This window comes from Chrysemys picta, chromosome 3 (genome assembly GCF_011386835.1).
Source record: "Chrysemys picta bellii isolate R12L10 chromosome 3, ASM1138683v2, whole genome shotgun sequence".
Lineage (NCBI taxonomy): Eukaryota > Metazoa > Chordata > Testudines > Emydidae > Chrysemys > Chrysemys picta.
The window spans coordinates 90,037,560-90,054,912 of NC_088793.1; the positions used below are offsets into that span (position 1 = coordinate 90,037,560).

The 17,353-nt window shown below is 44.0% G+C and overlaps 1 protein-coding gene across 3 annotated transcripts in view; it reads left to right on the top strand.

Annotated features, from left to right (window-relative positions):
- DSE (dermatan sulfate epimerase) overlaps positions 1-11,976 on the top strand; it is a 62,305-nt gene extending 50,329 nt beyond the window's left edge. Inside the window, exons 5-6 of one of the 3 annotated variants that reach the window (XR_006173150.2) lie at positions 1,890-2,044; positions 8,617-11,976. Coding sequence is in view for 2 of the 3 variants with exons in the window: in XM_042844981.2 (XP_042700915.2) it covers positions 1,890-1,942 (53 nt within the window). In the remaining variant the exon portion in view is untranslated. The remainder of the gene's footprint in view (positions 1-1,889; positions 2,045-8,616) is intronic. The other 2 variants (XM_042844981.2, XM_065588362.1) reach the window with 2 other exon arrangements.
- Positions 11,977-17,353: the final 5,377 nt, after the last annotated feature.

The following is a 17,353-nucleotide window of genomic DNA, read 5'->3' on the forward strand; positions in this document are numbered from 1 at the left end:
AGAAATCCAATGGGCAGAGTTTGTATTTCCTGAGCCGTTATAGAATGTGCTACGTGACCCCTATCAAGAGGTCAGTAAAGGCTGGAGAGAGCATGTATGTGTTTATATGTAAGCATACAGTAGAACCTCAGAGTTACAAACTTCTCGGGAATGGAGACTGTTCGTAACTCTGAAATGTTTGTAACTCTGAGCAAAACGTTATGGTTGTTCTTTCAAAAATTTACAACTGAAATTGACTTAGTACAGCTTTGAAACTTAAAAAAAGGCGGCTTTTAACCATCTTAATTTAAATGAAACAAGCACAGAAACAGTTTCCTTTCCGTGTCAAGTCTTTTTTTTTTAAACTTTCCCTTTATATTTTTAGTAATATATGTTTAACAGAGTACTGTACTGTATTTGGTTTTGGTTTTTGTCTCTGCTACTGCCTGATTGCATACTTCCGGTTCCAAATGAGGTGTGTGGTTGACTGGTCGGTTCGTAACTCTGGTGTTTGTAACTCTGAGATTCTACTGTACCTCAATTGGTAAGATTGTCAATTAATTTAGCAGGTGAGCAGCCAATCGTATTATCAGAATGGGACTACTGATTAAAAGAGAGCATGAACAAAGGAGATTAAAAAATGAGATGTAGACTTGAGGTGTTTATTCTCATCTCTTAGGTGCTTGTCTACATGGTATATGCACTAGCAGGATGTGATTTGTAGAGTGCTGTAATGTGTTGCACGCTAACTGCCCTGTGCTGACTGGGCAGATATATTCTAAAAGGTGCCTTGTTCGCCTTGATGAAGTCCCACATCACACAGGACAAGATTAATGTGAATTAGGTACTTTTTAGAGCATGCCAGGAGTGTCTATATGGGGCAGTTAGAGCGCAGCATGTTAGTGCGCTTTATTGTGTCACGTAGACAAGCCCTAAGGCTGCTTTGAGGCCACTTTACATTGCTAGAATGGTGTAAAGTGGGTATAAATGCAACATGCGCCCTTTAAAGTGACAGGTACAAAAGTGGCTTTATTTAGAAACAGACCCACAATCAAGGAGGTCAAGGTTAAAAAGGAGAGGCAATTCAGCCAGGCCCTTACTCCAAATGGGAGAGTCAGCCCCCATTTTAGCATGAAAGGGAAATGAATTAAATCATTCCATTCACCGCCTGGATTGGATCTGATTCTGATACCCTCAGAAAACTCTGTAAAACAGCCCATGTATCCTCTGAGGTTTCAGATCTGTCTTCAAGGCTCAACATGGCTGTTGTTTACTGATAGACTGGACTCTACTTAAAACTGATGTGAATTGTTCACACAGAAGCCAGTTTCCCAAACCAAGCTGACTTTATATATGGCTTCAGTTATCTCTTCAACATATAGAAAATGTTTGTTCTGGACATTTTTCAGACATTCTTTTACCCCCTCCAATGCCCCAACCCCTTCACACAACTGTGCTGTATCTATCCTAAAATTTCCCAGGGGGATCTGTTGGAGTCATTTCAAGTGTTCGTAATAGTTGGAAAAGAGGGGCAGTATAAGGGCAATTTTCTTTTTTTAACACACAGCTTGGGTCAGTGTTAGTCACTGAATTAGGGAGCGGGGCTCTTTCTAATCCTTGTCACATTGGCATGAAATACCACAGAGAGCCCCCAGCAGGGTCCTGTAAGTCCACAGCAGCATCAGTTACCATCTTCCTGGTTCCACCTAGACTTTTTGTGATGGACAATGTTTAGTGTTACTTTTTTTCATTTCTTTTAATCATTATTTGGTATTAAGTAAGCAAAGATTTGTCTCATTTCCGACAACACTGAAAACCAAGCTGAAATATGTCTGCACATGTCATTCTGTTTAATTGCTTCTTGTTGGTTTCTGTAAGTGTAAACTTTATATTTTTCTCTGTTCCCTAAGGCCCCAATCTTACAGCGACACCCATATGCCTGTGTTCACATGGACTTCATTAGAGACCTTCTAGATGCTGGGGTGCACCCATGCAGACAAAGGTGCAGCAGCAGGACTTAAATGAATATATGGAGTCAAAACTTTGAGTTGAGGTGGAGGGAAAGGTAACTCAACTCAGTGTGAATTGTATGCATAATTTGAAAAATTATGCTGTTTGGGGGAAAAAGAAATAGAGACCATTGACTATTATGTTTATTGGGGCTGCAAGAGTCTTAGGTTATGTGTACACTGCAATCGGAGATGTGACTGCAGCATGTGTAGACGTACCTGAGCTAGTTTTGATATAGCTAGTCCTAATAACTATAGCAGTGAAGCTGCAGCAAAACAGGTGGCTGCACAGGAAAGCCACTCGAGTACATACCCAGGATTCCAGTTGGGATGTACAGCCCATGCTGCTGCAGCTTCCCTGCTGTTGTTATCCAAGCTAGCTAGACATAGTATTGCCACCTGAGGACCAGGTGGGATTGTACTTGGAGGCTAGCCCCAAGTAGCTGCCCATGTCACTGTGGCTGCACTGCTGTTTTTACTGTGCTAGCTCGAGCAATCACACCTCCCAGTTGCTGTGTAGACGTACCCTTAGCTGGGATCACACACATGTGTCTGGTCTCCTCCACTATCCTGGTTGGGTCCACTCTTAGAGGTCAGTAGGGGTGTTTGAGTTGTAAGCCAGAGGGTGTAATTCCTGGCCCCTTTGAACTCAGCATAACTTCCATTGATTTCACAGAGAATTTGGTACCTATTCTCAGTGACACTCAGAACTACTTTAACCACCAGGAAATACTAAGGCACACATGAATCCATATTCGCTCTGATTTTACATATGAATGGGATGCGAGTCTCAGGAAAATAATTAACATGGCCCAAACTCTGTGAGAGGGATGAAGAAAATGACTGTGGTATTGTTCTTCTCTCCTTCTGACCCCAACAAATTGCATGCTTGAAGTTTCATGGGTTTTGGGGTTATAGCTGGCCAGAAGGAAAATTATTTATTTTCCTTTTCCCAGCGAGCTGTTCCAGTTCCTTAAGGGAAAGAAGCAAAGGCAAGGAGGCATGGCTCTAAGTATACGTGCCTTCCTTGAGAATGCCCCAAGTTCTGCTGGAAGGATTGGGTGAAATTCTATGGCCTGTGTTATCTAGGAGGTCAGAGTAGAAGATGATCATAGTGGCCCCTTCTGGCCTTAGACTCTACGAAATCGGTAAATTCCTTTTCAATTTGGATGTAAGCTTTTAACTTGTGACAGTAGAAATTGAGCCCAGATCTCCACAATTGAAAAGCTAAGTGGATGAATTCACTGAGATAACTAGTCTTTTCTTCTACCTGGCCAACCCATTGGTGCTCATACACACCCTGACCCACTTTTATGCTGTGAAGAGAGAGTAATGGCAGATTACTTCAAGCAACGAACTGTTAGTTGAGTATAAGGTGTATGTGTGATGTAACAGATGCCCCTGGTGCTGTTCTATTGCTGCATTTCCACTGTGTATAGTAGAACTAGATAAATTTATGGAGGATAGGTCCATCAATGACTATTAGCCGGGATGGTGTCCCTAGCCTCTGTTTGCCAGAAGCTGGGAATGGGTGACAGGGGATGGATCACTTGATGATTACATGTTCTGTTCATTCCCTCTGGGGCACCTGGTATTGGCCACTGTCAGAAGACAGGATACTGGACTGGATGGACCTTTGGTCTGACCCAGTATGACCGTTCTTATGTGTACTTCATTTCTGCACCTAGGTGTATGGCAGCCTGCCCAGAGCCTCATGCTGACACAGGGAAGCAGCACTCTTTTTGCTTAATGCAGTTTTCTGAAAGTTTCTGTGAAAATCACTGGTAAATTGTCCAGCATTTAAAATCAAAGCTTTACAGTGTTAAATTATAAATGTGACTCTGATGACCTGATTTTCCTGTCCTTATGCCAGTGGAACTCCAGTGATTTCAATGGCATTACTCCTGACTTACCCAGGGATAAGTGAGGGGGGGAAATCAGGCCCTGAGAGCACCGGGCTGTTGCAGCTGTCTCTCAATATTGTGTCCTGAGTCACATGTGGAATCCAAAAAGTGACTTGTGAGGAACTAATTTTCCCTCCTTTTGTGTAGAGGGCCCCTTGAGAGGATGTCATTCCACACTCTGTTTAAGAGAATAAAGGACTGAGGCCTGTTTTATGTGACAGATTTAAAGTTTATTGAACCATAATTGATCCCCCTCACCCTCCAAGAAAGCCTCCATGAATACTGGTAGTTTGTTTCAACTGCTCACAGAGAAATACCATATTAAAAAGCAAAGAGAAAGAGAGAGAGTTCCTTTAATGCTGCAGAGCAGGACTGAGCCGAGAGGTTCCAGGGAACATACAACTACCATGTTTTAGCATAGTAAAATAGACATGACTGGAGCCTTCCTGAAAGTCAGCCTTCCTCCTGTAGCTGTCTGCCCCACTGTTGAGTGCTTAATGGTAGATTGACAGTCATTCATGGTTTGTACACTGTAATTACCCTCTTTTCTCCATTTTTGCTGTCATTGTGGGGGATAAATCCTATAGAGCCTTGAGTACCCAGAGAAAGACCAAAACCAGCTTAAAAGCTGCAGAGCCACTGTGTGAGGAGACAAAATCAGTGGCGACCCCAATAGGCAACACTGAGATCTACAGAGAAGCAGAAGGGGGTGAGTGAGGAGTGTGTGTTGGAATATAGGATAGGCCAGGCAGTATGCATATGCCCATACCCAGCAGTGGCTGGATGCAGTCCAGCTGTGCAGATATTGCAAGCCCTACTTCCAAGTAGTTCATGTGGGCACAGCACTTTTATTCCTATGCCTGGAATGCCCTCCCTGATCCAATATAACATGCAGCTTACTCTCCTCCTTCAAACTCTCCCTCAAAGCATACCTTTCATCACAGTTCCCCAAATAGCAAAGTTCAACTTCCCATCAATCTATTATTTAAAAATCACTAGAGAAAAAACAGTCAATCTTGGAATTAACATATGGCACCATCCAACTAACTCCAGAACATGATTTCATGTCCTCTTTCCACCATCCCCCTATGATTCTTATTTCCCTCAGGATCCTGTCTTGTGTGATCATTTTATGTTGTACGCTCTTGCAGGCAGGGATTGATAAATCCTGAAATCCTTGTCCCATTGAAGTCGATGGGAGTTTAGATGTTGATTTTAATGGGGCCAGGGTTTCACCCCTGTCTCTGTACTTGCTATCTAAGGTGAACACCACTGTATACAAATACACTATATATAAATGTTAAATAATATTATGTGGGCTTTACTAGTGGACTCAGAATTTGTTCCTAGGGTATTAGAATATTATTTCAGAACAGATTTCTCATGTCCACATTTGTCCTCAGGCTAGTCCTTTTTTTCCTTTCTTTCATAAATGATAGAAAATTCAGTCTAAAATGGATCAACAGCTGAAATAGTTTGTTAGAACAAAACTGTTTGTTAATGTACAATCTACTCTTAGTTTGGATGGCTTCTTTATTGGGACACTACTCAGAGAACTGATTTGGCTTAACCATACTGAATGGCAGTGCTTACTGCTTACTTTGTATGATATTAGTATCAATTCTGTTGAAAGAGGGCCAACAATTTAAGTAGCACTTAGCCATGGATTAAATAGATGTGAAATTGAAATTTCCTGCCTTTTGATACAGAAATGGCTGGTAGCTGGGATGTCCCAAGCAAGAGGAATCTACTGGGTCAATAGGGGAGTTTTAGTGTCCTTTTTCTTCAGTGTTTCTTTGAGACTGAGTATCATATTTATTTGTCATGAAGCCTTCCATCCTTCAGCCTTCTAACTGGTTTAATCTATTTGTGTCTCCATTCAAGCCAAGAAGCTGCTAACCACAAAAGAGGTGCTGTCAGTTCACTGGGTAGAGTTTTGGCTGTTCCTTGGGAGCCTAGTAAAAACCAGAGCTAAGGCCCTAAAGAAAGTAATTTGATGGTCAAAAAGTACACAAAAGCACTCTGGGCAGTTTGAGATGAGGAAAGCAACAGGTTTCCTTTTCCAGAAGTGCATTAGCTCAGAAAGAACCCATGAGATTCTGTACAGTGCTTGTGCCTATACCAGCCATCTATGAATAGATACACTGATTTTACTGTCTGCCAGTGCCTTAGCAATAAATACCCTTCATTTTACAGCCCAGTCAATTGGATGATCACATCTGCTCTGAAAGAATACTATTTTCTTAAGATGTTTAAACAGAACTTTTGGTATTAAAAATCAGCAAGGAATGGATAGAAATTGTACAGGTGTTTGCTTGCTCCTAATCAACAGAATGTCTGTCTTAAGAACCATGAAAATGTGAGCACTCATTTGCAAGCTAGTTGTTTGTCTTCAGTGCTGTACAGAGACAGCCCAGTCCTATTTCCACTGAAGTCAATAGGGGCTGACATCGGTAGGAGCAATACTGACATCAGGAGGAGAAGAATTGGGGCCAAAGTATAAAGATTTGGTTCCCTCGTGTCTAATTCATTATGGCTTGCCATTGATTTTGGTGACATTCTTCATCTGTCATTGCAGACTATATCTGACTTATCTGGATTAGCAGAGAGAATGAATTTATATTGTATATTTTGTGCTTCTGTAATAAGATTATTATGGGTTTAATCTTGTAATCCTTTTACCTGCACTCTATATGATGCCAACCCTCATTAACTCCATGGGTAAATATGTATGCGTTTACTATTTTCTCCAAATTGAACCTTGGCACAAGCTTTTAGCATGTAAGCATGTTGTTTTTTAATCCAGTTACTGATATTTTTCACTCCATTTTGCTGTGATTTTACAGGGCCATCTGGGTTCAGCATTGTTTTAGGGGGCAGAGAAATCTGGTGCTGAGACCACAAACAGAATCTGGGTTTTCTTCCTTGCCATGGCCCTGACTTGCATGATCTGGGTACATCACTTAAAGAGTTGTGCCTCTTTTCCCCCATCTGTAAAACAGGGATAATACCCAACCCAGAATATTGTGAAAACCAATGAATGCTTGTGAAACACTTTTTGAGATCCTCAGATGGAATTGCAGATGCTCCATGTTTTCATTTATTTATGGATTCTTTATGCAATCGTATCTGGACATTACAGAACTGAGGTAGAAAAAGATTTGGAGCCTAAGAAAGACACCGTCCAGCTTACTCTAGGCAATTTTTCAAAATGAATTAAGAATACTTTCCAGTGCTATACCTGTCCCTGAAGCCCTGGTAACTATTTTTGATTAATATGTTTTCATCTTTTTTAAAAATGATTTTCTCTACTCCAATCACTGTGTCTAATGCCAGGAGAAACGGACTGTCTGCCTACCTATATGGGGGAAGTAATGGAATTGTACACAAAGGGCTGTCAAATACACAAAGTAAACAAAATTCTCTGGTCTTTTTTTTTAAATCTCTTTCAGTTCTAGTAATCTTAGGTTTCTCCTAAGAATGTCTCCAATGTAAACCTTCCTTGCAAGATTCCCCACACCTATACATCAGATTTTAAAAATGAGTGTAAACATGAAGCTATCACCTGGAGTTCATTTTAAAATACAAACAGCTTCAGAGCTCAAATGGAATTATTTTTCTGAAAAAAAAAAATCCTTTACGTTTTTCGATAGTTTCATTTGACAAAATAAAGAGTGTTTTGTAGAAGGAGTGCAAGCATTTCAGGGGCATGGTGACCATTACCTATTGATTTCTGAATCCCAGTGTTCAAATCCTGTTTTAGATTAGAACTGAACCTTAGTTTGTTGCTCTCATGCTGGTCTCTGTTTACCTTAACACAAGCCAGACAAAGCCATTACCAATTTGACACAATTCACCATGAATGGTGTATGCCTGGAATAACAAGTGTATTGCAAGCAAGGAATGAGACACATTGGTAAAGTGATGTGAGAAAGTATGGACAGGGCCTCCTATACTGAGCCCGCCTTAAGCTAGGGACATTTCTCTGATGTGAGTATTAAATTCACTTACATGAGTCTAAAAACAGCCATAAACATCCTTAGCGCTCACCATAATTAAATAAAAAAAGGTGAATGCACACTATGCAAGTAGAAATATATATTAAAATGGAATTAAATTGTGCTTATGTAAGTAGGTTAATCCAGTGGGAAGGGGGCTGAAAGATTTGTGGTAATGTCCAGTCACCCACATTTCCTTCGACAAACTAGAGCTTCCCAGTTAAATTATCTTCTCCCTGGGTTTACTCTGGAAAGCAGCTGCTGCTGCTGCTAATTTCCTTTGACTGGCAAAGGTGGTATGTAATTTTTTCCAGGAGAACTTCAGTTAGGAGTTTCTTTCCATGCGGTTAAATGTCAGATTTACAAGTCTTCTAAACTTGTCAAGTAGAAATGACTGACAGCTATACACTCACCTCTTCAAGGGCAACTGTCAGTGCTTCATTTGTGGTCATTAGGGTAGGTCCAAGGGTAGTGGTTTTCCCCTTGGTGTTTTAAAGACCAACTGAGAGGCTTTCAGACATCTTCTTTGTGCTTTACGGTAGATATATATTAGTTTAATGAAACAGAGGGAACTAGAGAGAAATGTTACAACATGTATTTCAAATGAGTCAGAACCTTACCCTTTAGCCAAAGGAGTAGCTCTTTTACATCAAAGGAACAAGTATTCGCTCATAATTAACCCACAGCCACTACTGAATGTCATTCATGAGACTGTGTTTCTTCCAGGTTTCCCCAGCACTGGTGGGCAGCTCTCACACTAGAGGATTTTAGAACATCTGTAGGGGCTCCCTTACTGCTGGGATGAGGAAGATGAGGCTTTATGAAGCTGAAGCTCCATACTCTCCTGCACCTTCGTCTGGACATTGGGATTATAAGGGGGGCTATAAACCAGGCTGGATTGTTAGTGCTAATTAACATTAATGTTTGGGTGAAGGATCTTCCAGCCAACACGTCCATGTAAAAAATTTGTCAGGGACTGAAAGCTTTTTCCAAGCACAGAAGGTTTGACTGTTAGAAGCTGGGACTGAACGACGGGATGGATCACTCAATAATTGCCCTGTTCTGTTCATTCCCTCTGAAGCATCTGGAACTGGCCACTCTTGGATGACCTCATACTGGGCTAGATGGACTATTGGTCTGACCCAGTATGGCCGTTCTTGTGTAAAGAAAGTTTAAATGTTTGCAATCTGATAAACTTCCTCAATTTGGATTTTCTTCATGTCTTTTCAGTGAGAAAACCAACTACTTTTGCCAGGGGACAAAGACCTTCATAAATCAAAACAGCAGCTGCATGTTGGTTGCAGATTTATCAACACCCAAACTCTCCACATTAATTCACTAAGGCCTTGGCTACACTGGCGCTTTACAGCGCTGCAACTTTCTCGCTCAGGGGTGTGAAAAAACACCCCCCTGAGTGCAGCAAGTTACAGCGCTGTAAAGCGCTAGTGTAAACAGTGCCCCAGGGCTGGGAGCCGCACTCCCAGCGCTGGTAGCTATGCCCCTTGTGGAGGTGGAGTACCTGCAGCGCTGGGAGAGCTCTCTCCCAGCGCTGGTGCTGCGACCACACTCACACTTCAAAGCATTGCCGCAGGAGCGCTCCCGCGGCAGCGCTTTGGAGTTTCGAGTGTAGCCAAGCCCTAAGGAAGGGCAGAGGGTGAACTGACAATCATTTTTGTCTGTTTGAGCAGATTTAGTATTTTCGAAGCCATTATTCAGGCTGAAGTTCACCCTTGTGCAGAGAGCCATTACAAGGCATATGCAGCACTTAAGTCCCATGTACATTTTCAAAATTGAGCTTAAGTGAGATTTAAGTGGCCCATTACACAAGGGTGAATTTTACTCCTTTTCCTTTTCAGCCATGTGAGCAATTTACTTTTACTTTTTTGTTCTTCTTCTTCTGGTGGCCCTATCTTCTCTTAGGCCCCGATTCTTCAAATCATATCATACATGCATAACTTTATTCATACAAGCTTTCCATTGAAGTCAACAGAGCTACTCACATGACTTAAGGTATGCATGTGGGTAATTTTTTGAAGGATCAGAGTTAAAGTCTTCTCAATGGTTCTTACTTTAAGTAGTGAATTTCTGAACAAGAGGAGAGCACAGGACTGGAAACAGTAGGTGATTTTCAACTGCACTAAAGTCATGACATAATGATATAAAACAATCAAGAGAGGAATGTAATATGAATATATTGAGCATGATGTTACAAGGACATCATGAGACAATCAAGATTTGACGTAACAAAGAGAAGAAAGTGATGTTATATGGCTCATTCATAAAACCTTAGTATCCCCTCCCCAATTCTAATCACATAGAAATAACTCATATTTTTTCAAATACTTAGGCCTTGGCTACACTTCCAGCTGTACAGTGCTGTGAGTTAAAGCTGCCTTCGTACAGCTGAGTAGGGAAAGTGCTGCAGTCTGTCCCCATTGACAACTGCCAGCGCACTGTCATGGGCACATTTGCGGCAATTGCAGCGCCATTGGGAGCGGTGCATTATGGGCAGCTATCCCACAGAGCACCTCTTCCCATTCTGGCACCGTGGGTTGTGGGAAGGGGGCGTGGGTGCGGGGGACTCTGGGTTCTGTCCCAATGCCCCGTGATGCATCGCTTCGCATCCCAGAAATCCCTTTGTTTCCATCCACCTTTGGTGCCATCTTTCAACGGTTTCTGTGCAGCGTGATCTGTCTGCGGGAAATGGAGGCCCGAACTGCTGAGGCGTATGCTGATGAGTCTCACCAGCACGTCACGTTTGGCTGTCGAACTATTCCTTAAGATCCAAAGTGACAGTGAGAGTGAGGAGTCCGATGATGCTATCGAGTCGCATAACGCGTACAACACGAAATTGCTTGTGGCATTCACGGATGTGCTCAGCACCATGGAACGCCACTTTTGGGCTCGGGAAACAAGCACTGAGTGGTGGGATCACATCGTCATGGAAGTCTGGGATGAGGAGCAATGGCTGCAGAACTTTTGGATGAGAAAAGCCACTTTCATGGGATTGTGTGAGAAGCTCACCCCCATCCTGCGGCGCAAGGACACGAGATTGAGAGCTGCCCTGCCGGTGGAGAAGCGGGTGGCTTCTGGAAGCTGGCAACTCCAGACAGCTACCGGTCGGTCGCAAACCAGTTTGGAGTGGGAAAGTCGACCGTTGGAATCGTGTTGATGCAAGGCCATTAATCGCATCCTACTCAGAAGAACCGTGACTCTGGGTAACGTGCAGGAAATAGTGGATGGCTTTGCACAAATGGGTTTCCCTAACTGTGGAGGGGCGATAGATGGGACACACATTCCTATTCTGGTACCACCCCACTTAGCATCCGAGTACGTTAATCAGAAGGGGTATTTCTTTATGGTTCTCCAGGCACTTGTGGATTACCGTGGGCATTTCATTGACATTAACACAGGCTGGCCAGGAAAGGTGCATGACACACGCGTCTTTCGGAACACTTGACTGTTCAGGAAGCTGCAGGCCGGGACTTTTTTCCCAGAGCGGAAGATCACAGTAGGGGAAGTTGAAATGCCCATTGTGATCCTTGGAGATCCCACTTACCCGTTAATGCCATGGCTCTGAAACCCTACACAGGGAGCCTTGTCAGCAGCAAGGAATGGTTCAACTACAGGCTGAGCCGGTGCTGAATGACTGTGGAGTGCGCCTTTGGCCGTTTAAAGGGCCGCTGGCGATCTCTGTATGGGAAGCTGGACTTGGCCGAACACAGCATCCCCGCGGTTATATCTGCGTGCTGTACCCCCCATAATATTTGTGACGGGAAGGGTGAAAGCTTCACTCAGGCATGGACCTCCGAGGTTGAACACCTGGAGGCTGAATTTGCACAGCCAGAGAGCAGGGCTATTACAGGGGCTCAGCCTGGGGCTGCAAGGATTAGGGATGTCTTGAGGGAGCAATTTGAGGCTGAAAACCAGCAGTGATACCTGGTGCCCTGCACGGGAGTGAAGTGCAGTAGTTCCAATCTTTAGGAAGCAGTGTTTGCTAAGCAGACTTGCAGTGCCTGTTTATTTCCTGGGCTAAGGAATCTTTTACTTTATGCAATAATAAAGAATGTTTTCAAAGCCAAAAAATTTATTGAAAAGAAAATCCATTTATTCAAAAGAAAATGTATTTATTGAAAAGAAACACAACTGCTTGGGAATCAGAAAGGGCAAGGGAGTGGAGTGGGGAACAGTACAATCATAGATTCGCATATGTCCTGTCTGGTGTGCTGTGCAGTGAGTGCTGCACTTCAGGATAGCTATACTGCATGGTGATGTGGGTTGAGTGCAGAGGGTAAGAGTCGTCGTTTTCAGGGCTGGGTGGTGAAGATACTGGTGTTGGAGGCAGCTGGTGGCATGAAGAACCCAGAAGTTGGGGAAAGTGGGTTGGAGGTAACAGTGGGGCACAAGGGAAAGAGTTTTGGGACAAGGGCTGTGGGAGGGCGGGGGCATTTGCGGTACTACTCCTCTTTCTGCATGGCTACGAGCTCCTGGATAGCGTCTGCCTGGCGCTCCAGGATGCTTATGAGCCGATCCGTGCTTTGCCGCTGGTGCGCTGCGTTTTCCTGGCGGATCCTCCTTTCTCTCTCCCTCCAGTTCTGTGCTTTTTCATTCTCTTTAATAGATTGCCACATCACTTCTTGCAGCATGTATTCTTTGGTTTTTCATGGTCTCTTCCTGAGTTTTTGCAATCTCTGAGCAGGTGATAAGAGGAACAGCTGAGGTCTCAAGGCTGTTGCAGCTGTATAGGCAAAATGCAACATTTAACAGAGGCAGCATTGTTTATACCAGACAGAGTAATGATTTCCCCTGCACTTAAGGAGGGCCCACACAGGGTCTACACAATAGCATAATTTTCCCGTCCCAAACAGAGCACACATAACCCATGGGAGCCTCAAAATGGTGAGGAAGGGGGACTGATTGTTTCAGGGCTGTACTGTCCTCTGGGTTTCTGTGCCTTGGGGAGAGCCAACAGCTGCAGGGGGCACCTACACTGAACACTGTCCCAACATTTTCCACAGGAGTTCATCTCGCTGCTGAGGGTGACCTGGGAAGCAAGGGATGGTCTTCTACTGCAATGCGGCTTCCGCCCTGGCCCATATGTAGCTTGCCTGTGTGCAGCAATGGTCCCCCCTGCCCCTCGCAGCACAGTGGCACGGACACTTTAGCCTGGCTGGGACAAGGACCACGGTGGCTCTCCCGATAAACCTGCGCAAGCGCATTGCACACGTTCTGGATGAGACATTCGAAGAGATTACTGAGGCCGATTACCGCGATGTGAAAAGCCACATCAATGCACTATTCCGCATCAAGGCATGCATGCCTAACCCGCCTCTCCCAAAGAGCACGCACCAAAAAAATTCCTTCCCAAAAAAAAACCCGCTTACCGGGAACTTGCTCTTCTGTCTGTCCTCCACCAAGCACTGGCCGCTGCGACTGGCTACCTTCCTCCTGGCTTGAGAAAAGCTCCTGGCTGCATGGCTCCAGGGATTCTGGGGTGTCTCCATCTGCCCCACCACCCTCACTCCCGTTTTCCTTCTCCTCCTCCTGCCACCCTGGTTCTGAAGTGTCCATGGTGGTGCTCGGAGTGGAGGTGGGGTTAACCCCAAGTATCGCATCCAGCTCTTTGTAGAATCGGCAGGTTGCGGGGGAAGCACCTGAGTGACCATTTGCATCGCAGGCTTTGCGGTAGGCACTCTGCAGCTCCTTCACTTTAATCCTGCACTGCAGGGCATCCTGGTCATGGCCCCTTTCCATCATGTCCTTTGATACCTTCCCGAAGGTATCGTAATTCCTACGGCTGGAGCGCAGCTGGGACTGTACAGCTTCCTCCCCCCAAACACTGATGAGGTCCAGCAACTCGCCATTGCTCCATGCTAGGGCTCACTTGGCGCGTGGAGGCATGGTCACCTGGAAAGATTCGCTGATAGCACTTCACGCCACGCCTTGCTGAGCAAACAGGAAGAGGATTTTTAAAATTCCCGGGGAACGTCAAGGGCGGGTCACATGGTTGGTTACCTGAGGCCAGGGCAGTAGAGTTTGAACTGATGACCAGAGTGGCTAGAACAGGCATTGTGGGATACTGCTGAATACTTCTGGAGGCCAGTCACAGCACATTGGGCGGCCACACTGGCGCCGGAGCGCTGCAGCGGAAGCGCAATACACGGTATTCCTCTCAGGGAGGTGGAGTACATGCAGCGCTGCAGCCAGGGAGATACAGCGCTGCAAATGCCTTGCCAGGGTGGACAGGGAATGAGTTACAGCGCTGGGGGCGGCTTTATTGCGCTGTAACTCTTAAGTGTAGCCAAAGCCTTAGTGAATATTTTTCACAAAGACCCCAGTCATGTAGAACGCATTCAGAATCTCACAGACTTACGTATGTCACACGTGGTTTCTGTGTAGATCATACAGTAAATACCTTATATTGTTGGTCCCTGTGGGACTACTGGACTCAGTCCCCACCCTCCACCCCAGCTACTCTGCTGTTGTTGGAGCTGACTTGTGATGTTAGAAGAGCAACAGGAAAAGGGAAGGGAAGGGGGAAATCTGGTGGAATTACTTGCATAGTCAGATAACTAGTTTAGCACCCTTTATTTTCCTGTGAAAAAACAAGCTCGATTTTTGCACAGCTGAGCTCTTGCTCACCGCTGAAACCTTCCTCCAGGCCTACATTTGATTTTGTAAACACAATTCCTACCCACTTTTGAACTAAAAACTTCTAATACACTTAATGCCCTAAAATACCAACAAATGTAAGATAGACATGCACAGTTATAGTGCTATTTCTCAGGCTGCTGCTCTGTTGAGTATTAGTGTTATTTATGATTTATATAGTGCCATTGACCTGCATGATACTTTGCAAACATGTAAGACGAGTGGGTCAATCATAAAAACGCCCTAGATTGCACTAGCTGGGGTTGTGGCCCCCTAGGAGAGGTAAATCCACCTGGATGGAAGGTGCAGTGGTACAAGCCACCTGTAACTCTTGATCTGCTGGGGGACAAGAACCTAGCTGACTCAGGCCCATTGAAGACAATGGGAGTTTTGCATTGCTGTGAATGGAGGCAGGATCTAGCCAGATCCCAGCCAGGAGATACAAAGATTCAGCAGGTCTTCTGAGCAGGTTCCACCAACAGGGCTTTTATGGGCCACAAACAGATTTGGAAGCTACTTTCCCCTGGAAGGCATCACTTCTCCACCAGGTAGTATAGATTGCAAGCTTTCTGCCTGAGGAAGCCAGTCTGGTTCTTTAGTCTGCACCTATCCCTCTATTCCTTATCTGTAAAATAAGGGGAATGCATCCTCACCTTGCACAGGTGGTGTGAACATAAAATCCGTCAATGATTCTGAGGCTCTCAGATTCTATGTTGATGATGGCCATATAAGTACTACCTAGAATGAATGGGAGGATGGTTTGAACTTTGAAGTGGGCTGAAATAGGAATTGGGGATGGAGTGTGACTTGACCACAGCAGTCAGCAAGAATGATAGATTTAATTACAGTCAAATAGATCCGTGTTTCCTCTACTCTGAATGAAAATACTATTTTTTAAAGGTTTGCAGTGGTGTGTAGGTCCCAGGACATTAGAGAGACTTTTTTTTTTACCAAAACGAATTGCCAGAATTTACACAAATTTGAAAAATGTTGTGATCCCACTTAAGGTACTCCAATTTTACTTCCTGGTGTCAGATCTTAAACACCTTTTTGATTTGAAATTACCTGTAATTTTTTTTTTAAATTTATAGAGGAAAAAATTAAATGAAATTAGTTTTTGACTTTTCAATTTGCTCAAAATAGTCAATCTGAAACCATTTTTATTTTTTGGAACTTCCAGAGAACCGAAAAATCCGGTATTTACCCAGCTCTAGTCCCTTTTGGGGTCTTGGTGGAAGCTGTTTATACTGTTAAAGTGAGGACAGCTTTTACAACTGCTAATGCATGGTCTAGCCTTAGTTCTTGCTGCGCAGCCTGGCTTGACTCAGAGCATGGCAATTCCCCCTCTCTCCAACGAGGGTGGTCTCTCCACTTCGACCGTTACCGTATTTAGTGGAAATATGGGGGTTTTTTTTATCTTTTTCCCTTCCCCTTTCCCAGAAAGCTTGGTCCTGAGATCATGTTTCTTTGTAACTTTAAACAAAACTGCTGAGGTCAGGCCCTGAAATGGTGATGTAAATCCCATGACCATAAATATTCCCCTTGCATGAACATTACTAGCTGTAGAAATTCCCTTTTTTTAGACATCAAAGGTGCTAAATCAGTGCAGCTGTATCTGTCACAGTGATGAAGTATCTTTCAGTCTTCAAACAGTGGTGCTTCCTGATTGTTGTGGACTGCTGTACAAGTCTGAACAAGTCTCGCAGAGTTTCCAGAAGTTCTCTGGCCAAACAAACAAAAGAATAGCGTTAATCAGCACCCTTCACAGATGCTTCATGTCTGACTTTAATGTAAATTCAATCATGATCAAATGTGCTCACATCATGAAAATTGGACAGAAGGAATAGCAAATGCCAAGGAGGACAAAACCAAACTGCAGTGTGACCTGGGGAGATTAGAGCAGGAGAGGCTGCAGGTAATAAGGAGAGAGCCAATAAGAATACATGCAAAGCCCTGTGACCAGGAAGAGCAAAGGTATAAAATAGTTTAACATAACATAAGCAGCTTCACCCATCACTTTGAAGGGCAGTTAATTTCACCTTGTCTATTTTACACTGTTATCTAGCTGCTACCAGGAAAGTGTAGAATCTGGATTGGATTGCTAGTAGATTCTCTTGTGGATCATCTGTTTTAAGAAGTGGCTCATGATATGAAAAATGTTGAGAACTGTTTTAAACTAGCCCTATTCTTGAATTAAGGGAGGGAAGTTGATTCCCCACATCACACTCCCCAGAAGCCTAGGGTGTTAAATGGAATTCGCTGTGAAGAGATCCTGCTCCCCATAAAGTCAACTGCAAAACTCTAATTATCTTCAATGGGAGTAGAAGCAAGTCCTGTGCTACTGTTATTCCTGGCATTCCTGGCCCCCGCAAACACTCTTCCAAATATTCAGAGTTCTGGTTCCACCCTGCACTGACAGTTACCTATAATTTAACATCGACTATGGCATAATAGCCCTTGTAAATGAGGAGGAATTGGCCAACACTGAGTAGGAAGGAAGAAACAGTATCTCTTATTAGGGGATTACTTTACACACCAGTCACCCCAGGCTCTATAACACAGAAGTTAGCACACTGGCCTCCTAAACCACTGATCACAAATTTAAATCCCACTAGCAGAGCCATAGCCAGCATTAATGAGGTCTGTGACAAGATGTTGAGAAAGGCCTATGATAGGCCCAAAAGAAGATCTGGTCTGGGGAAGGTGTGAAGGCTAATGACACCTCAAAGTGGGGCGACAAAACTATCATGTAAATATAGTGCATGGTCCAGAGCCAATTTACAGCAGCGAGTAAACATGAAGTAAATAATAA